The sequence below is a fragment of the Gossypium raimondii genome, chromosome 4, assembly GCF_025698545.1.
Source record: "Gossypium raimondii isolate GPD5lz chromosome 4, ASM2569854v1, whole genome shotgun sequence".
Classification (NCBI taxonomy): domain Eukaryota; kingdom Viridiplantae; phylum Streptophyta; class Magnoliopsida; order Malvales; family Malvaceae; genus Gossypium; species Gossypium raimondii.
Genome location: NC_068568.1, coordinates 13,596,132 through 13,617,829, shown reverse-complemented (window position 1 = coordinate 13,617,829; position 21,698 = coordinate 13,596,132). Strand labels below are relative to the sequence as shown.

Sequence of the window (21,698 nt, the reverse complement as noted above, 5' to 3'; positions counted from 1 at the left end):
TGATTATCTTTAACAATGTTGATCAGATTTGTTTTGTGCTACTTACATTGAAACTTCCAATAAAAATAAAAAAAGGGTACAGTTGTACTACTGTCACCTTCTTCCTGGTTGTGGAAGATTCCTTAACTTCTGCACCACATTTTTCAAGTTCAAAGTATATATATAAACATGGAAACACTCAAGTGTCCTAAGAAAAATATGGGGTTGCAGCTATATTGTTATCTATTCAGTCCTTTGGCATTGTAGGGATTTAATCAGATTGTTCTAAGCTAAACCTTAAGCTTATTAGTTGAATGTGCCAGTGTCTCAGAAGTTCATTGGCTATGGATACAGGACACATTCAAAAGAGAAACAAAAAAAGGAATGATAATAAATATCATTGAGAAGATAAGAAGACAAATGGCTATAGTTCACCTTTTGAGAAGGGCATGAGGTAAATGATGATATAGTAATATACATATAAATACATATATATATAATAACACTCAAGTAATAATGTAAGGCTATACTGTATGTGAGCCACATAAAAAAATTTTGATGCAGAATTGGAAGGGATAAATTGAAAAAGATTGTTTTTTCAGCCATTTTATTTGTTTGGAACCATTCAAGATACTAGTATACAAGGGAGAAAAAGTGTGGGGGGAAAAATGGAAAAGACCTGACAAATCCTTGTGATTTTATTTGTTTTAACTTGGCTCCATCTTTACTTTAAAGGATGCTCCTTGGTCCTCTCTTTCCTCACCAAGCTCACCATTCCAATAAGCTAAACATCTTCAAGAGAAAAAATAAAAAACATGGCCACAAGCCAAGCTACATTCAACCATGATGCAGATGAAGAGTACATAGATATGGAGGTAAGTTCACCCTCCAGGTTCTTGTGTTACTCTATAAACTCTCCCCCACAAAGCAGAGAGTTTGAGTTCCAAATGTGTTCAGTTGACTGCAATGGAGACATTACCTCAACAACTTCACCTGCAGATGAGCTTTTCTACAAGGGAAAGCTCCTTCCTCTTCATCTTCCTCCTCGGTTGCAAATGGTTCAGAAGCTACTGCAAAGCTCCAACAGCTCTTCATCGGAAAGCAAGACTGAAGCACCCTTTGAAGAAAATGGTCAACTTCATTTCATAGGCTCTACAATTGCTTCATTAAATGGAAGTAGTCTATTGGAATCCTGTAGGGTGAGTAGTGAACTAAACCCCGATGACTATTTCTTTGAATGGTCAACTGAAATGAATGGCTTCACAGGCAATAATTCGAACAAGTCTTGGTCTAAAAAGCTTAAACAGATGAAGCAATCCTCTATAACCCAAAAGCTCAAGGCATCCAGGGAGTATCTTAAGTCATTGTTCAGTAAATCTGCTTGTTCAGATGAATCTTGTGCCAAAGCAGATGTTTCAAAGACCAAAGAATGTGCAAACAAGTACATGAAAATGGGAAAGAAGAACCCATTTGGAAAGGTTGATAAAGGTAGATACAAAATATTCATGAAGACTATTGATAGGGAGTTGGGTGAGGACGTTAGAGATATCCATAGGAGGTCATTTTCAGGGGTAATTCAAAAGCATTCTGCAATAAAGACTTCATCTTCATCATCAACATCTTCATCTGGTTCTTCTTCTTCTTCAACATCTTTTTCTTTAAGTTCAAGTGGATTCTGCGATTTACAGTTGCTGAAAAGGAGCAACAGTGCCAATTCAGAGATTGAGAATTCAATTGAAGGGGCAATTGCTCATTGTAAGCAGTCTCAGAAACTTGGGGTCTGTTCACTTTCTGCTTCAAAGATTTCTGTTTGTGGGGACCAAGAAAGACCAGAACTTTGCAGCATTTGAATGTCAAAAAATACTTTACAAAGACTGGAAATCCACCATAACGAGAAGAAAAAAATAAACCGAAGTTGATTAAGATGGGTACCCAGTTCCTGCTACATTCTTCAAAGTGAGTGCCATTTGATATTTTAGATACTTTGCATGATTTTTCCAGCACTGTTAGACAAGACCCTTTTTTATTTTTTTTGGTTTTTAATGTTGCTGTAATACGTTTCCATGGAATAATATGTTGAAAATCCATCATCATCAATAATAAAGCAAAAAATGATTAGGATTCTTCCATGGAAGCTTATCTTTCAAAATCAAATGGTCTAACCCCACCAACCAAATTGCATGTTGTACTTGCTCAAGTTATTGCATGATTGGAATTGCTTGAATCCAGTATCTGTTTGCTTGGTTTTTGCTTCTATATATATATTTATATATAAAAGAATTTCTTTTCTCCTTGGACTGGGACAAGACATTCTCTTTTACAACGAATTGCCGGTTTCCGTACAGCATCTTTTCACATTTGACAATGATCCTTACCCCTTAACTATGTTTTTAATGTGTTGTTGCTAAGTTTAAATGTTGAATAAAACATCCACAAAACCCCCTTCTAAGTGCAGAAAAAAAATCAACTTAAATTGGAAGCGAGTGACTGTCTGACATGATTAAATTACATTTTTAATATATATATATATGTATTTAGAGGATTCATGGAATCTGGTATCATCGTCCCATCACTAAATATTCATCAATATCACAACAATAACAATTTCCTTAAAAGCTAATTGTATTATATATGATTTGTTTTTCTTTTTACATGAAGCTTTTCCCTGATTCTGTATTTTACTATTTCAGCCTTTTAACTTTTCAGACTTTACTATGCCTTTCAGACTGCCATCTTTTCATCTTATCTTTTCCTTTTAGTAAAAGAGAAATTTCTTCCACAAGCCTCTATACTACTTTTACCTCTCAACTCAAAAAGTTAAAATCATTCATTGACAATGTGGCATTTTTATTCTAGTCAAAAAGTCCCTTTGAAACCCCAAATGGAAAACTATACCCTTTAAAAACATGTTGACATATGATTAAAAAAAAATTCACTTCGTTCCTTCGAAATATCAAATCATAGACGGATAGCTTACCTGCATTCCATGGCCTCCATTGGTTCATCCTTTTACTTCATTAAACAAAGAAGACTATACATCTGATTATTCATGAACTAATTACCTAAGCAATCAAGAAAAAAAAAAAAGCAATTGCATGTCCTAATAGGCCTCTAGAGATGTAGATTTCAGTTTACCAAAAAAACAAAAGGATGCAGCTGGGACCATGTTACCAAGTGAAAAGCATGTGAATAAATGTCACGATAGATTCAAGGCATCGATATTATTTCCTGAACACAATTGTAAAACAACTCGTCATCAACTTACACTTTGTTATGAGGGAGAAACAATGCAACTTTAGCTACAGTAATCAACACTTCCCTCAACTCATTTCAAATCAAACATTGACATTATCATTATGTCAAAGGCTCAAACTTAAATATTTATGAAGTAAATTATAGTTATATGACTCAGCTTTATTACTTGGAAAATCCGAAGACAATAACTGTATAATAAAGCGTCGTACTGTCCTGATTATCGACAAGAAAAGAAGGAAAGAACAATAATAACAAGAAAAGGTTCATTGAATTTAGCATTGATTGAGGACAAAAGGAAGTTCACCCAAAAATACAAGCATAACACAGCAAAATATATGTTGACAACCTATGAAACTCTTGGACTTTGTACCAATGCTGATAGCTTTAGAATCTAAATGTTAGAGACATGAAATGATGTTCTAGAAAGCAAATGTCTTAGTAGCAGATAGGGTCTATCACCATCATTTGTCAGAGTCAAGTACTCGTGCCCCTCACTTCAATGAAGACATGGTAGTATTCAACATTACCAGGGTATACAAGTTTACAGCTTTCATCTTTAATGATTGGCCCTCGGAACTAACTGCACCAACCTAGAAATTACAAGTTATATGAAGAAGCACTGAAGGAAGAAAAAAATACCATCTGAGGAATGCTATCTGTTTTTACAACATGGTATCATAGATTCTTTAATTAGCAGTTTTCAGATTGCATTTCTAGTTACTCCCTTTTCTTTTTTGTAAAACTTTCTGCTTCTTTCTTTAAAAGAAAAACAAAGAGAAGACTATAATAGCACGTTCCAACCAAATGACAGCAATTAAATGCCGTATATGTTACCTAGACTTCATTTTTACGAAAATATTTTTCTGAGATATATTTGGACATGCGTATATGATAAGATCATCTAAATACATGGAAAGAACCTGTCACACCAAAGTGATAATAGTATTGGTTGGTCATCATAACGTTAGCGGGGTGAAAATTGAAGTTTAGACAAGGAAGACCTAAACATATAAAGGTGGCAGTGTAGAGTGTAGACTAGCAATAAGGCAGAGCTGGAAGGCATAAATAATTTTATTTGCAATGAATCTGGTCCAATTTAAAAAGGCATAGCCTATCTATGTCAAGCATTGCATGATATCAATCAAGAAGGAAAGTATGTGGGAGAATTATTGCAATTCTCACTGGTACTCTTCATTTGTTGTCTTGCAAGAAGAGGAAAAGGAACTGTTGACACTGAGAATCTTGTGCATGTGACATGGGAAAAGCACAGTAAAAGTGATATAGTTAGATTTTTCAATTACTTATTTACTTTCAAGGGAAAAAAAGGGAAAAATAAAGAAATTTGAATGTAAAAATGTTGACAGAAAATCTAGGCAATCAAGCCAAATCATTGACTAATTTCTTGATCCATTGAACTACAAAAAATAAATGTACGTCTACAGATTCTCAGCTGTTCTTGCAATATGTTTAAGCTCAACCTTGCAATTTGCTAACGTTCTACTACAGTTGGTCAAATCTGTAAGCATGAGATGAAATGTTTCTAGTGCATTAAAAGCTCAAACCGCATAGAGTTTCTTGTGCTCATTGTTTAGAATCTCTGTGTCAGACGTATATGGTGTGGGTAATGACCGAGATCCGCTAGTCATTGAAGACCTACGGATGCTCCGAATTTTGGAAGCCTCAATACGGTTCACAATCACCCAATAACACAATGTCCCCAATGTCGATACCATGATAACAGTCCCTATACCGGTAATAAGATTAGCTAACCACCTCTCGTCTTTTCCAACTACAACATATGAAAGGGCAAGAAAAGCAACTGAAATCAGCACACAAGCCAACCACATGAGCTTATTAATAACTGCCATCATCTGCTTCTTTGCCTTTCTCTGTATAACTACAACAGACGTTTGTACTACTACAACAGCCAATGATATGAAGAGGGCTATGGAGTCAAAGACAACAAAAATCATAAATGGTAGTTTTGCAGCGATTCTCGCTTGTCCTGGAGAGACCCCTGGTGAAATATCGCTAGGACTGTCAACATATTGACCTGGGACATTGAAAATGGCAGCGAATGCAACAGAGGCAATGAGAATAGCCACCACTGTGCTGGAGTTGATAGCATTGTTGAGACTTTCAACATGCATTTTGTTGAGCCGCTTAGCTATACCTTGCACGCGTTTTCCTGTTCTACGTGTATGCTCCAGCTGGTAATGAACTCCATTCTTTATATCACTTACAGTTTGTTTTAGTTCTCGTGCTGAATTTGCAGGATGTGGCTTGATGGATTTGGCAGATTGGACTCCATGCTCTTTTAAAATACATGCAATATCAGATAATTTATTCTTCTCTGCAGCGTCAAGAGCTGTTTCCTGAGACTTGTTGATGACTAGTTTGTTAAGTCCACTGTCATTTAGCAGCTTTTCAACTATCTGAAAGATTGAATAGAGATTAGACAAGCTCACAGAATTAGCCAACCCTAAGGAGATGGATTAAAATTTCTATTAGCAACTTTGATTAATTATTCCTAATAACTGAGAGTGAATTTTTTTTGTAAAGAAATACTTGGAACCTATTATATCAGTGACTAAAATTGGAGTTTATTCTAAAGCTGAAAGCAAAAACTTATACTACTTTGCATACACTGTGAGTAAAGATGATTCGTAATATCTGACAGAACATGCAAAGCCATTATAAATTCATCCTCAAATAAGTTAAGTTGGCAATGAAAAAAATTTTAAAGTACATAACAGATACTAAAAGTTCAATCCCAACTACCTGAAGACGACCCTTTTGAGATCCTATATGCAAAGCAGTGTTGCCCTTGGCATCAACCATATTTATCAAAGAAGGATCTGACTTTAGTAGGACATCCACCACTTCAACATTATGTCCTTTAACAGCCATATGCAAAGCTGTCTGGCCCTTCTTATCAATCCTTGTTGCAATTCCAGGTTCTTTAGACAATAGGGACTTTACTATCTCTAGATGTCCATTCCTAGCTGCTGAATGTAAGGCAGTTTTTCCATTGTTCCTTGCTATTGCAGCCACATTGCTGCCTTTTTCCAACAGAAACTTCACCACTTCAGTGTGGCCTTGTGATGCAGCAGTTTGCAATGCTGTGGTGTTATAAGAATCAAAAGTCATTGAAAGCTCAAGATTGGCCTCCATGAGAATCTTCAATACCTCTGAGACAGCAAACAAAAGAGACTTAGAAAAAAGAAATTTATCCCCAAGGATAATCTGTTAAACAAAAAAAGAAATCTACGAGGAATTTAAGGTAGTTTGGCTAAAAATTTTGGGATAAAAGGAAGACAACTTCAAACAAATCAAAAGGCTTCAACAAAGCTACATAGTTCACTAGTTCACAACCAATCTTGCAAGTCCTTAAACCCTAAAAGCAAATATTTCTAGCTAAAGGAATTTCAGGGTTGAACTTTCATAATCATTCTTAATTTCATATCCAACATGATCATGGAGTGAAAGCAAACTAAGAAACTCACCCAAGTCCCCTTGCTTAGCAGCAATATGAAAAGCATCATAGCCATTCCTTGCTTTAAGACCAGCCAAAACAATATCACAGTGCTTCATTATTTCCTTCACCAAATCAGCATGACCACACTCTGCAGCAACGTATAAGGCAGTCTCACCGGATTGATTCCGCTTCGACAACAAGTCCTTCAACTCTCCATCCTCAAGACCATTAATAATTTCCAAAACCAATTCAAAATCCCCTGCTCTAACAGCCGAGTGCAGCGGTGTAGCGTCCTTTTTACTTGTTAGTTGCTTTGTCATCTTCTTTTTCTGAAAGCTTAGCTATTTCCCCATAGTTTCTTTGCCTCCTTTAATGCAAACTTACAAAAGAACAAGATCCCCCTCCCTCCTTTTCTTTGATGGTTCTGATTTCTTTTGAATCAAAAAACTTCAATTATTTACCACACATACAGATCAAAACATGAAGAATCCCTGAAATCGATATTAAAAAAAAAAAAAGATATGATTCAGAAAAACCAAAGAGATATTTATGCACATGGCAAACCTGATTTTCTCTAGATATCATATTCATAACATTTCTCTTGCAACCCAAATTCAGTACACATATTTTAATCTAAAAAAATAAAACCCACTTGTCTCCTCACTCATGATTATAATATCCATAGTTCAAATCTATTATTATTACCAGCAATCATAAAATAAAAAACAAAAAAAAGTGATAAACACTGTAAGTTTTGAAACTTTGCTTCACTTTTGAATCTTTATCTACGTTCAATGAATCAAAGACAACAATAATGACTGGTAGTTAAATTTACCCCAACTACAAAGTCAAAGAATCCCAAGCAATAAATAAATAAATAAATGGTTCTTAATTTTCCTTCTTTTACTTACCAATGGTTGATGGTTCCTTCCTGGCTTGTAAAAACCAAAGCTTCCCTCTTCTCTGTTATAGAAACAATTCATTAAGGGAAAAAAAACCTTTGAGGGGTACAATTAAGAACAAAAAAAGCTAGGGAGAAAATAGGGGAAAATAGAAGCAAAAAAGGACATAAGAGGGGTTAGGCATGGAGCATGGACGAAAGGGTAGTAGAAAAAGGTTATAAGCAAGTGGTTGAAAAAAGAAAACTTTGACGCGTTGGCCTTGGATTTTCCCAAAGTTCGGTGGAGTCGACTTTCGAGTCCAACGTTGTACGTAATATGGAGTTGCCCAATCGTTTAATTCCACATAAGCAGTCAAATGGGCCACCTCTAATCATTTAACTAACGCGTGGCGGCCACTAATCACTTAACTAACGCGCCAGTTTTAGCATACCCATATTGATGTTTTAAACTTTCATTTATTCTTGGTTTAAATAAAATTATTTTTTTATACTTTAAATAAAAACATAAAAATTAAAAAAAATATTCTTTAAAAAATAAAAAAATTTATGAAAAAATAAAACTCTTTAAAAATAAAAATATTTTAAATATATAAACAAAAATTATAAAATTCAATGTTATCTATACCAGATCAAACTAATCGTTCGAATCGGGAACCAGTTGGGGTATCGGTATGATGACAGGTAAAAAATCGGTTGACTTACGGACTGGTTGAACCAATTTTGAACTGGTTTGATCAACTGATTTTTGACAACCGGTCCGATTGATTCAAAGCAACTAAATTACTAAAAAATCAAATAAAAATATTAAAAATTTATAAAAATTTGTTCACTTTCCAACTCAACTTATTTTTTTAACCCATTTCAATCTGTCCTTACCAGTTCGCGGGTCTATCAATTATTTAAAATTTTTAAATTTTTTAGCCTTCAACATTTACATGTTTTGTTATTTTCGTCCATAGCCATTAAAAGGATTATTTTTGAAATAAAAATAAAATTAATTCTTCCTATTTAAACAAAAAACATAAAAATTTAAAATTATAATTTTAAAATATATAAAATTAAAATAAAATTCTTTAAAATTCAAAAATTAAAAAAATGATTTTTTAAAATATTTTAAAATATAAAAAATTCCAAAACCCAAAGTTATCTAAATCGGATCGGGCCAATTGGATCAAGAACGAGCTAGGGTATCGATTCAATGAATAGACAAAATGGTACAAACTGGTTGAGCCAGGCCAAAACGGTACAGACTAGTTGAATAAGGCTAAAAAACTAGTTGAATTAGCAATTGAATTGATTTTTATATTTTTTATTTGTAATAATTTATTTTCTTTGAACCGATTAGACCAATCGTTCTGGAAACCAATATAACACCCTTAAAATTGATATATTATAAAGCAATAATAAACTGAATAGTGTATAATTGATTTTCCGGTAAAATGAGAAAATGATATAAAGATGATAAAAGAGAAGATTGAGGAGTATTAAAGAAAATTGAATTGAGAAGTTTGTTGTGGGATACTAAATTAAAGTAAGGATTAAATTGTAAAGGTGTCAAAAGTTTTGAGGTTCAAATACAATTATTCAAAAATTGAAGGATTGAAATATAAATATGAGAAAATTTGAAAGACCAAAAGTGAAAAATAACCCAATTTCTTATGACATGAAATTGGTGTGCAGAGACTAAAATGAATAAGTGGAAAAATATGAAGGACTAAATCATAATTTTATCAAAATGAGTAGTGACTCAAGAGTGCAATTTTGAAGAAACATGAGAGGTAAAATGGTCATTACCCAAATTAGATAATTATATGATAAATAATTAAGGAAGGAAAGTGTAAAATTATGATTGGTTGAATATTTTTTTTATTGTTATAAGATATTTTCATATTTTAATTAAAATATTAAAGATATATTTGCATGGAAGTGTGAAGAAAATTCTCCACACTTTCCATGCACTCAACGTGACACCATTGTAAATAGGGGAGGAGTTCTCTTTTTCTTACAATTTGGTCCTTATCATGAAATCTCACTTTTTCATACAAATTCTTTGATAATTTCTATAGCCATCCAAAAGGAGAAGTGAAGTAGAGGTTCTAGAAAGTTATACCATCTTGAAAGCAAGAAATTGGAGTTGGAGACGAAGAAAGTTGAGGAGAAAGTGAAGAGATTAAAGAGGTAAGGTATGTACTTTAAGGATTTTACTTTATTTAATTTTAGTCTAAGTGTAGAAAATGTTAAATAGTTGAATTAATTATGAATGTGCAAATATTATGAATGAATTTATATTAGTACATTGAAATAGTAGAAAAAGGACTAAGTTGTAAAGTAAACAAAATAAGATATGTGGAATAGAATGTTGAAAGAGAATATAAATGAAGTGTGATGATATAGTGATTACATCAAAAGTGATGGTGTGATGAAATTTCCAAGTTAACTTACATTTGTGAAAATGAAGACAAAATTGTAAAGTGTACAAAAGTTTATAATTTAAATAAAGTATTATGATAAAGACTTTAAATGATGTGTTAGTTGTTAGAGGATAAATTACAAAGTGATATTAAAGTGAAATTATATTAAATGATGAATTTTCATGATGCTAAGGACTAAATTGTAAAGTTGTGAAATTTATAATTGAAATAAGAGAAGTTATGATAAAACTATATATTAATTATATGTGAGTTTTAGGGATTAAATTGAATAATAATCAAAAGTATAATAAATATATGCGATTAGATGAAAGTTAGTGCAAAAGAACCATGTGAAAGGAAATGTTTCGACTAAAATAGTCTTTGGACAGCAACAGTTACTCGACTTTGAAAATTCACCAAAAATTGTAAAAATTGAGATAGAGGTTGAATCAAGTACAAAATTAAAGCTTAATGAGTCTAGCTTTTCATAGAAGAAATGGCACAAGTAATGAAATTGTATATTGTGAGATATAATGATTTTTCTGAGGTAAAGTCAGAATAATTTCGGGTTCTCCTATTCTGGCTTTGAAAAATCATTATAAATTGTAAAAAAAAAAGGTAATGAAATTTATATGACTAAAAACTTAATGAGTCTATTTTCAATTGAAACAAATGTAAATATAATATGAGTCTTTTCTTAAAGATAATTAATTTTAGTGAAAATGGTCAAAAGCGCTAATAGCGAGAAAATGAGAAGATTTGAAGAAAAACTATATTTGTTGGCTTATGTATAAATTATGAAATTTTTATGGTAAAACTTTCATCGAGTCTAGTTTTTTTTTTAAAGTGGAACTTAATTTGAATTCAGAGGTCAAGATATAAATAATTTAGTAATTGTTATCCAAGACGACAATTTTGTTAAATGTGTAAAATGTTACATTTAAGCATACCATACTAAAGGTCAAATATTTTTATATAAGTACATGCACATATAGGATGTGGAATGGAGAGGAGGAGGTGGACAATAATAGAAGAGTTATTACATTAGGAAATTGTTGCAAAGGATGATTTATTAATACATAAAAGAAGCTCAAATGAATTATTGAAATACTAAGTGAGTGATTGCTATAAAATAAATTAAGAGAGTCCTAAGCGATATATTGATTGGTAAAGGTTGTCAATAGTGATGATACATAGAAATAGTAAACTATTTTACATAGAAACGATAAACTATTTTTTAAAGTGTGAATCCTCTAATGGACTTATTTATAAAACTTCAGTTATTGTGATAATTTTATGAACTTTGATATAAACGACATGTAAATGAGATTCTTTAAGACAATATCATATGTTTTAGAAATAAGTTAACGAGTAATGACTTTTGATAAAAAATTAATATATATTTGGTTAATTGTAATAATCATGAGAAGTTAGAGTGTAATATGCAAATTGTCCTAAAATGATTTTTTTTTAAAAGTTCAGAACATCAAACCATATTTTGGTATCGATACTAGGGACATAGTATCGATACTTCAAGTAGGGTATCGATACTTATGATTAAATGTTGAACATCGAAACTTAAACTGGTATCAATACTAGGTAGGGGTATCAATACCTAAGTCAAGGTACCAAAACCATACAAAGGGTATCAATACTTGACTCCTCTTGAACTAGTTTTTTACTTTATAAAATATTTGAGACAAATTGTTATTTGTCCCTGAAGTTTAAAAAGTTTGCAAATAAGTCTTAAATGGTCTATAAGCTGTTGAAGGAGCTAACGAAAGCTCGATTAAAACTTGGAATGAAAACGAAAACCTTATATTTACTGTAGATTATTCTATTAACTTGACTAGAAAAAGTATTTGAACTATATTTCTCTAAAGTTACTTCGACAATAAATGTAACATTCCGGTGCCCGGACTCAACGAACGGATCGAGTAGGGGGCTGTTACAACCAATTGGTTAGATTAGTTCAAAATTGATTCAATGGATTTTTTTTGCTCGGTTCAATCGGTCTGTACTGATTTGCAGGTCAACCATTTTTTACCTATCTCTAGACCCATACCTAACTAGTTCCCAATCTGACTAGTCGGTTCGATCCAGTTTAAATAACATTAAATTTTGAATTTTTTTATATTTTTAAAATCATTTTTATTTTTTAAATTTTAAATAGTATGTTATTTTTTCATTATTTTTTATTTTGTAAAAAGTAATTTTTTGAGTTTTATGTTTTTTATATATATTATAAAAAATATTTTTTAATGATTTTAAAAATTTTAAGTACTTTCAAAGGGTAGAGACCAAATTGACAATGTAAATGTTGAGGGATAAAAATTTATTTTACCTTTGATATTGTTAACTTTAATAGCAAAATTAGATGAAGGGACTAAAATTTTCAAATAAAAAAAGTATAAGGACTAAATTTTAAATTTTAAAAGAGTACAAGAACCTTTGACATATTTAAACCTTTATTATTTTTAGGGATCATACTATCAATTATTTAGAGGAGTTGTTATACGTCTAGAAATTTCTGTCTAAAATTTGTTTGGAACTTATAAAATTATATGGATAGGGATGGCGCCAAGTGTAGGAACGGGCTTGGCCCCTCAAAATGGAAAATTATCATTTTAGCCTCTTTATGTTTTTAAGATTATAATTTAATTTAATGATAAAATAAACTTTAGTCCCCTAAAGATGAAAGTTTTAGTTTAATTTTTTTAAAATTCTAAAATAATAAGCATATACAAAAATAAAATTGTACTTTGACTTCTTTAAAATTTTATAATTTAATTTTGACCAATAAAGATAAATTTCGACTTCGTCCCTATACATGAATATCTTTGTTGATAGAATTTATAGCTTTTCCTTCATCTTTTCTTTCTCATTTGTAGTTCTGCTAACATATTTTTCATAACCGACTTCTAATGTCATATGCAATTAATCATTACATGTGATTTTATGCATTTAATATTTAATTAATTTTTTAAATATTATGTTTTATTTGCAATAATTAGCCAAAAATAATATTTCTTATTTGAATTATTGGATATAGTTAAAATACATTAATTTATATTTCAAATATCATAATAGAAAATTATTATACCCCTACCTCAATATGGACCCGATTGGAGCCTCCATTGGGTCACCCAGGGCACATTGAGTGGCATAATTGGGTAGGGACCATCACTTTCTTATAGATACCCAAAGGAATCAATATTGTAGGGGACTCCTCTCAACTCTCGACCCTAATACACTAAACCCTCAACCAGTTCTGCATGAGTCCCTCTACCTTTGTAGCTTTTGGCTCTAGAATGGGTGAGTCGACCCTCCTTGCACCACTATCCTCACCTCTCTCATTGATACCATGTACTACCTTTGTAGCTTTTGGCTCTAGAATGGGTGAGTCGACCCTCCTTGCACCACTATCCTCACCTCTCTCATTGATACCATGTACCAACAAGAATTTTCAAATAATAATTAATTAAAGTATTTTTAACATATTCAACATACAATGTAGTTTTATTTTATGTAATCACTGCAAAGTAATATTCTTCAAAAAAATAACTAATAAACATAATCAACTCCAATATTAATTAAGTGATATTTAATATGCTTATAATTCTATTTAAGTAATAACTTTATTTTATATCAATGAAATTAACACAACTTTTTTTCGTCAAAATTTTTAAGTAATAATTGAAATTGAAATTATAATTATAATTAGCACAACTTTTTCCTATATTTTATGCTTAGAGATCTATTCAAGTAACAATTCTATTTTAAAATTAGCACAACTATTTTTTAACTAATAATTGTAAATTAAATTATAATTATTTTAAAATGTGTAATTATCACAACTTCTATTTTATTCACAATTTATAACTAATAATTTTAAATTAAATATTATAATTACTTTTAAATGTTAATCTAATAATATGATTGAAAATAAAGTGTATTCTCGTCAATTTAAAAGTTTTTCCAAACCCATACTTTTATATATGCTGAAAGCTTTTACTGTTCCATGTTTTGTTCCAACGTGTTTTGGAACCTGCAGCCAACATTCAATGTCTCACTGGCTATTTAAAGGTATTGTTGAATGAGATATTGCTCCAGTCAAAAGGTTGTATATTGACATCTTTGACTGTAACATCCTGAATTTTAGATTAATGAGAGTGCAAAATTATTTCAAAAATAAGAAAATAGCTTAGTGGTTAATTGATAAATGGAAAAGCATGGAGTTAAAGTAAGGTATTAAGTTTGAATCTTTTCCCTTGCAAAATAATTAAATTTTACAAAATCCCTTATTTTTGTAATGTGTGTATCATCCATGCCCTATTAGACCTAGGTATAAATAGTATTTTTACCAAATTTGATCAGCCTTTAATAATATTTTTTTTACTCGAGCCATCCCTCCATTCTCCTCTCCTCTCCTCCTCTCTTTTCAATTTTCTTTCTTTTTTCCTTGTTGCCGTCGCCCAAACCCTTGCACCATTATTTCTTTTTCTTTTCTTTTTCCACAAGATCTTGCACCATCTTCTCCTCAATCTTGCTGCCATTTTCCCCTTAATTTTCCATCCCCAAATCTAAAATTTTGGATCTCCAAGAATGATTCTCATTACTTTCAAGAAGAGCCATTGCTGCCCCTTTCACCTAGCTTGTGTAAGTTTTTGTTTTCTTTCAATTTCTTGATGAATCTTGTGAGTTAAAAACCCAAACTTCCAGACCTAGAATTTGAGTGATTTTTAAATTTTTATAAGGTATTTTTCCAGCTTCCAAGTGTTCTAAAATGTGCTTTTAAATCAGCCCCAATTTAGCTGCCTGGTGGTGGTGCACGCGTCTAAGGGCTCAAGAAATAGGGTTGTTGTTTCTTTATTTTCTTCCATTTATTCCCAAAAATGTCTTGGGTTTTTGAACCCTTCCTAATAAGCCTTTAATCATGTATAATTAGGAAAAAAATCAATCTTGATCAATCGGTGACTCAGATTTGACAGTTCAGGAAGTATAAGTATGGTTGATTATGGACTAGAGTGTAGTTTCAGTTTAGATGTTTGGGTAATTTTTAATTGATTAAATTAAAGATTTTATACATGTATTAGTTACTTATTTTTCAGTATTTAAATGTGTTAGGTTCCGACTTATACGCCCTGAATCAACAGTGAAGCCCAAAAACATTCGCATGTACGATTCACATCTAATCAGTGTAAGAAACCTAACTAGTTCGGATCTAAAAAATAGTTATAATTGTAATGGTTGGATTGAACCCATAAGTGGGTGTTTGGTGGCTATTTAAGAGGCATATTGATTGAGTTTAATACTGATTTTTAATTTAGGTTAATTTTAAAGCTTATTAGAGAAACCGCAAGATTTACAAGTGTGTTGCGGAAAAGTGTAAAATAATGTGTGGATCCTAAGTCAAAAACTTGAATGTTAATAATGATTTTAATGATATAATTGATGATTTAGCTTGTTGATCGGGCTTGGTTAAATGGATAAGTAATTAAAATTGCAAGTGGCCGAACCAGGTACATTTTGAACCCTAACTATTTGGCATGTTAGCAAAGTTGCTAGTTTGATTGAATGATTGCATGATTGATATTGTTGTGAGTGGTTAGTTAATTTTATGTATGATTGGTTGTATGGATAGAATGATTCTGAATGAAAATAAAGCTTATGCATGATATATTCGTACGGGTAATTTTTTATGAAATGTTGAAAGATTGCTATACATGTACATAAAAAGTCTTGTAAGAATACATGAAATTGTGATTTGTTGAATGATATCACCTTAATGGTAAATCGAAAGTGGGATCCATGATCCTACTCACTGGAAGTATTTAATAATTCGAAAGCATGTTGAACATGCTAATAAATTATGAAAGTATTGAATTATGAGTATGTATGAGATTGTATGAGATATTGCATGTGCATTGGGGTGGGTTATTATTGTGGTGGACGGAGCAGTTCCATGGAGATTCGACAGCATATTAAGTTTGTATTTATTCGTAGTGAGTGCACTACATTGGAGATTTGAGGAGATTTGGCAATTTTATCGCATTTATTCGTTATATGGTAGATTTTCTACAATTATATTCATTTGATGGCTTTACCACATCCAGCTTTGCTCATATTCACTGGAGTTTGGCAGACGAGTTTTAGAGAACTCGTGGTGTGTAGCAAATGGTTGGGGTAGGAAATTCAATTTGCATTATAATATGATCATGACTCATTCCATTTTTATTGATGTTGTTTGATTGTGATTTATGGTTCTACATATGAATGCTTAAACGTATTCTAAATGCCTTGTTGTTTAGACTCATACTGAGTTAGTTAGCTCACGCCATTACTTCAAACTACTCAAGTAATGAACAAAATTAGGACCGGACTTGGCATGCGATTTGAACTGTGGTTTGGGATTGTTTATGTTTTGGGGATTTTTCATGCATGCATAGCTTCACACATGAGAATGATTTATTATTACATACTGAAATTAGATTAAGAATGTTTCTTGGCTTAATTAATAATTGATTTTTTAATCGGGTTTTCCGCTGTAATTAAAATAATCAAAGTTATTTTTCAAAAGCAACAATGTGTAAAGAGTTTTTCTGAAAACCACGACAGTGATATGAACCTGACTTAATAAAGATATGATTTTAGTAATTAAATTTTTTTCTCAAAATAATAAAGGTAACCGCAATTTTATTAAAAAAGACAGTGCATTTAAGGCTTTCAACCATCGATAGGGTAGAATTGTAGTTTAGGTGTCCTATGTGACTTTCATAATCTGACCATAACGTCTAGGCTGCGTTTTGGAGGTTACATTTAGTGGTATCAGAGCCTCAGTTCAAAACTTTGGATTAAATTTTTAATCTTTTCAAAATGAGTCTGCATGCATGCATAAATGAAAAGGGCATTTTTGGGAAAAACAAACCACAATATTTTGAAAAGTATTTTGAAGAAAATGACGAAGTTTAAAAGTCTGACGCCATGCCTATAGAAATAGTAATGAAACTTTAGTATGATAGTAGAGACTACTGCATAAAAATTTTAATAAAAGAATTTTTGATTGAGAGTGCGCTAAAAGATTTAACAAAGTATTAAAAATATTCTTACTTATTATAGATGCATAAAATACCGAAATAAAAACACTCATGGAATGATAACTCGTGGTAGGAGGGGCCATAAGGGACAAGCTCTGAGGGCTCTGTATTAGCTGGTTGTGTCTCAAGAACAGCACATAATAATGAACAGAATGAGGCTATTAGTGAACCCACTACTGAGGGTGAGAATATGGATAATTGGGATAATTACGATTAGGATGATCCTTAACACAAGCTTTGTTAAGGGTTTTAAATCGGGTTGTTGGGGCTCCAATGGGTGGTGTTAGTCATGGGCTGATTGCTGAGAGGCTCCGCTCTATTGGGGCAAAATTGTTCAGAGGTATTGCTCGAGCTACTCCTATAGTGGCTAAGTACTGGAAGAAGACCATTGAACGTATTTTGGATGATTTGGACTACATTCCTAAGTAGAAACTTAAGGGTGTTGTATCCTTGTTGAGAGATGACGCTTATAGGTGGTTGCAATCAGTGGTTAGGGGCACGCTGCTAGAGCGTATTGATTGGGTTTACTTTCAAGCGGCTTTCCAGGGTAAGTTTGTAGGTCCTCATTATGTGGAGGCTCGACGATTGGAATTTATTGAGCTGAAACAAAGTGATAAGACTATTTCTGAGTATGTGACAAAATTTCTGAGGTTGAGTTGCTATGTACCTAGTATGGTGGCGTTTGGACAGGAGAAGAGTTTTCATTTTTAGGAAGGTCTAAGGTATGACCTTAAGGTTCAGGTAGCTCCGCACTAGGAGTGTGTGTTTGAGGCTTTGGTTGAGAAGACCAAAATTATTAAGGAGATTAAGTGCGTAGAGTGCGAGAAAAAGGGGAAACAGAGGGATCAACCCAAAAGAGAGGTAGGCTCTGTTGAGCCAAACATACATCTTGTTAAGTGAGCCAAAGAGGCTAGGCCACCACAGAATAGGGAGGCAGTGGGCCCTAGAAAAAGGCAAAATCGGGTATGTCAGTATTGTCAAAGGCGTCATCTAGGCAAATGTTGGAGAAGAATGGGTGCTTCTTTGGTTTGTGGCTCGATAGAGTATAAGATTAAAGATTTTCCTCGTCGATATGATCAAGTATAAGCTTCAGCTGAGAATCAGGGCCCTGCTAAAGGTCAAAATCAGAGGCGTAATCAGGGTGCTTAGAGGGGTTGTAATCATAATAGAAATGAGAATGGTAATCAAGGACAGAGAGCACTAGTTCAGGGTGTGAATAGGGCTGAAGCTAGGTAACCTACCTTGGTATATGTAGCTAGACGCTGAGAGGATAAAGATGTGGTTGGCTAGGTGCATTTACTATCTATTCAGTGTCTTATTTTGTATTGATTGATATAGGATCTACTCATTCTTATATTGCTTATGATGTGGCTGTAAAATTAGGGATTTGGGTAGAGAAAACTGAAAACACTGTTACTATAGTCAGTCATTTAGGATCATTTATGCTTGTGAATAAAATTTATAGGAGATGGCCTTTAGAAATTGAAGGAGAGATTTTTCCTGCCGACTTAATAGAATTGCCTTTTAATGAGTTTGGTTTAATTCTGGGGATGGACTGGTTGGTTAAGCACCAAGTTCATTTGGATTGTGCATTGAAGAGGGTAACTTTAATGACGGAAATAAGAAAAGAAATTATTATGGTTGGGGAACGTCGAAATTATTTATCCAATGTAGTCTTTGCCATGGTAGTATAAAAAATTGTGCATAAAGGGTGTAAAACGTTTCTGGCTTATGTTTGAGATGCAGGTGTTGTTGGTCCTTCTGTTGATGGAATTTGTACAACAAAGGATTTTCTGATGTGTTTCCTAAGGAACTGCTAGGGTTGGCTCCGGATCGGGAAGTACAATTTTGTATTGAATTGTTGACAGGAACGACACAGTGTCCATTGCTCTCTACCATCTAGCACCTAAAGAGCTTATGGAGTTGAAGGTTCAGTTACAGGAATTGTTGGATAGGGGTTTCATTTGGCCTAGTGTTTCACTATGGGACACACCGGTTCTGTTTGTGAAGAAAAAGTATGATACACTTCAGCTATGCCTTGATTACTGACCATTTCTAGACGTACCAACATCCAGAGTAGAAATCCTACACAAAAGATATGAAAAGCGGTATTCCCAAGTATACGGGTCAGGTTGTAATATAGTTACAACGGAGTAGGTAAGTACTCTAAGGGTTGTACCCAAGGGAGACGAGCACCAAATTAATTCTAATCTAAACATAAATAGATCTAATTATTACTTTCATCGAATTATAGTACAAAGAATTAAAAGAAAGGTTTTTGATAACTATACTAAAAATAATAAGAAAGGAAATAAAAGAAAAAGTAAATAAATGCAAAATAAGAAATCAAATAATTGAATATGTATCAAATTTGGGCATGAGTGATTAGCTTGCTTTGGTAGTCATAATCAACTGTCGTCTCGGGTTTTCTTGTTCACTTAACTAGTTAATACCCCAATAGGATCTTTCGATCTTTAACTGAAGTATTAAGTCGGTAAGAACTACTTATCTCTCGACTCACGATCCAGACTGGTTTAGGGTTAAGGTGTTTACAGTTAGACCATACCAAATCTGGGTTAATTCCCACCTTAATGACTTCTTAGGGTTGTTAGGCCTAGGGTTTTATGTTCTTCCTCTTCTGAACAGTGGATCTGCTAAGAAACACCACAAAACAGTTAATTAATCATACCTCCACTCACTAATCCCCCACAAGAGGATTAGTTCCTCATGGATCTAATAAATAATATAAACTTGATAGAAAGAATAAACATAAAGAACAATTCAAGAGAATAATTTTTAGAAGAAGCCTGATTTGTATTTAGAATTAAGCGTCGAATCCTCAAAGAGTTTGATTGTACTTTCACAAATTCGATCTCTCCACAAAATTAAATAATAAGAACTGAAATAAAAAATTTAAAACCTAAAAAAAGAGAAAATCTAAAGCCTAGATCGAAAGAGAAAATTATACAATATGAAAATTGTGTCTAACATGTGTGAAATGAGCCTATTTATAGACTTTAGGGTGACTGTCATCCTCAACCATAGGTCGACTTCCTTCCTTATGCTTAACATTTGATTGTGCAAACTAAAACACCCCTGGATCATAATTATTTTTCCATACAAAGGTGATGTCGCGACACACCAGGTCCTATGTCTCGACATCGAGGGAAGTATGCTCAATTTTAGGGTGTCTTTAAGGGTATGTCGCAACATCCTTTCACTGTGTTGCGACATTGAAGACAGTCTTGGAATTCTTCTATTTTGCTTCCTATGTTGCAATATCTAAAGCTCCGTGTTGCAACATAGTGACCAATATCGGTTTAGCCTGCCTTCTAATTGTCTCCTACACGCTCACAAAGTATGTTAGCTCACCCTTAGGTCTCATTCGGCCCCTAAGATCAATAAAAGACTCAAATTACACACTTTATTGAATTGAACTAAACTAAATTAAAATGCTTATGTTCAATCTTCTAAAATGCGAAAACTAGTTTAATCTGCTACATTGAATTACGACAAATCAAACTCCCTCACACTTAAGTCATTGCTTGTCCTCAAGCAAAACGAACAAAAATAAAAAGTAAAAAGACAACCCTTAAGCAAGTATGGTACAAATGTTAACTTTGGACACATAATTTTGGCATAATATATAGCTAACTTGCCACTTTTGATATCAAATATCTAAGTTCAGTATATTACAAAATATACTAGCATTAAGGGTCTCAAATGTAGTAATCCATCAATAAATTATACAAGTAATTTGATTATCTTAGTAGAATACAAATGGTCAAAAATGTAATTATTCAGTAAGATTTCAAATTGTGAATAAGTCTACTGATCTGCCGTAATTCAGTGTAACATATTAAACTATTTTTCGCATTTAAAAAGCTTGAATACAAGCATTTTCATTATGTTTTAGTTTCATTATGTTTTAGTTAAGTTTTCTTATTTTTATTTACATTTAATAAAATGTGAAAATTGAGTTTTTATTGACCTTAGGGGACAAATGAGGCTTAAAGGAGAGCTAACACACTTTGTGAGTGTGCAGGAGACCTGTAGAAGGCATACTAAACCAATATTGGTCGCTATGTTGCAACACGGGATGTTTGATGTCTCAACATAGAGAGCAGAATGGAGAAAGCTCAATATTGCCTTCGATGTTGTGACACAGATTGAAGGTGTCGCAACATACCCCGGAAGATAGCCCAAGAAGAGTATACTAATTGCCATGTCGCGACACAAGTCCTGGTGTGTCTCAACATCGACTTTGTGGAAAAAGTTAAACATGAAGCAAAGGTATTTTGGTCTGCACAATCAAACTTAAAGCTCGAGAACATCAGCTAATATAGGGTTAAGGACGACAACAACTTAGAAACTATAAATAGGCTCCTTTAGCACTTATGATGGACATCATTCCTTTAGCCTAGATTCTGTGTAAAATTTAGTTTAGTATTTCATTCTTAGGTTTAGACTTATTTCAGTTATTCTTGTCGATTTCAAGAGATTTGAATTGTGGAAGCATTAATCTCAATACAATGAAACTCTTTCACTTACTCTATCTTGTCGATTTAATTAACATG

The 21,698-nt window shown here is 32.7% G+C and overlaps 2 protein-coding genes across 2 annotated transcripts; one reads left to right on the top strand and one right to left on the bottom strand.

The window, feature by feature from the left end:
- Positions 1-585: 585 nt before the first annotated feature.
- Positions 586-2,210, top strand: LOC105768190 (probable membrane-associated kinase regulator 3). The gene has a single exon (XM_012587970.2). The coding sequence runs from the start codon at positions 795-797 to the stop codon at positions 1,827-1,829; it is 1,035 nt and encodes a 344-aa protein (XP_012443424.1). The 5' UTR covers positions 586-794; the 3' UTR covers positions 1,830-2,210.
- A 2,381-nt stretch (positions 2,211-4,591) lies between these two features.
- On the bottom strand, positions 4,592-7,820 carry LOC105768189 (ankyrin repeat-containing protein At5g02620). The gene is made up of 4 exons (XM_012587968.2): positions 7,624-7,820; positions 6,741-7,203; positions 6,016-6,425; positions 4,592-5,669 (listed from the first exon to the last, which is right to left on the bottom strand). Exons 2-4 carry the CDS (start codon positions 7,030-7,032, stop codon positions 4,791-4,793), a joined length of 1,581 nt encoding a protein of 526 aa, XP_012443422.1. The 5' UTR covers positions 7,033-7,203; positions 7,624-7,820; the 3' UTR covers positions 4,592-4,790.
- Positions 7,821-21,698: the final 13,878 nt, after the last annotated feature.

Bases quoted from the DNA above. Each gene is read 5' to 3' on its own strand.
- LOC105768190 (XM_012587970.2), top strand. From the start codon at position 795: ATGGCCACAAGCCAAGCTACATTCAACCATGATGCAGATGAAGAGTAC.
- LOC105768189 (XM_012587968.2), bottom strand. From the start codon at position 7,032: ATGACAAAGCAACTAACAAGTAAAAAGGACGCTACACCGCTGCACTCG. The intron at 6,426-6,740 runs GTGAGTTTCTTA...TTGCTGTCTCAG, and splicing joins TGCTAAGCAAGGGGACTTGG to AGGTATTGAAGATTCTCATG. The intron at 5,670-6,015 runs GTAGTTGGGATT...TCAATCTTTCAG, and splicing joins CTCAAAAGGGTCGTCTTCAG to ATAGTTGAAAAGCTGCTAAA.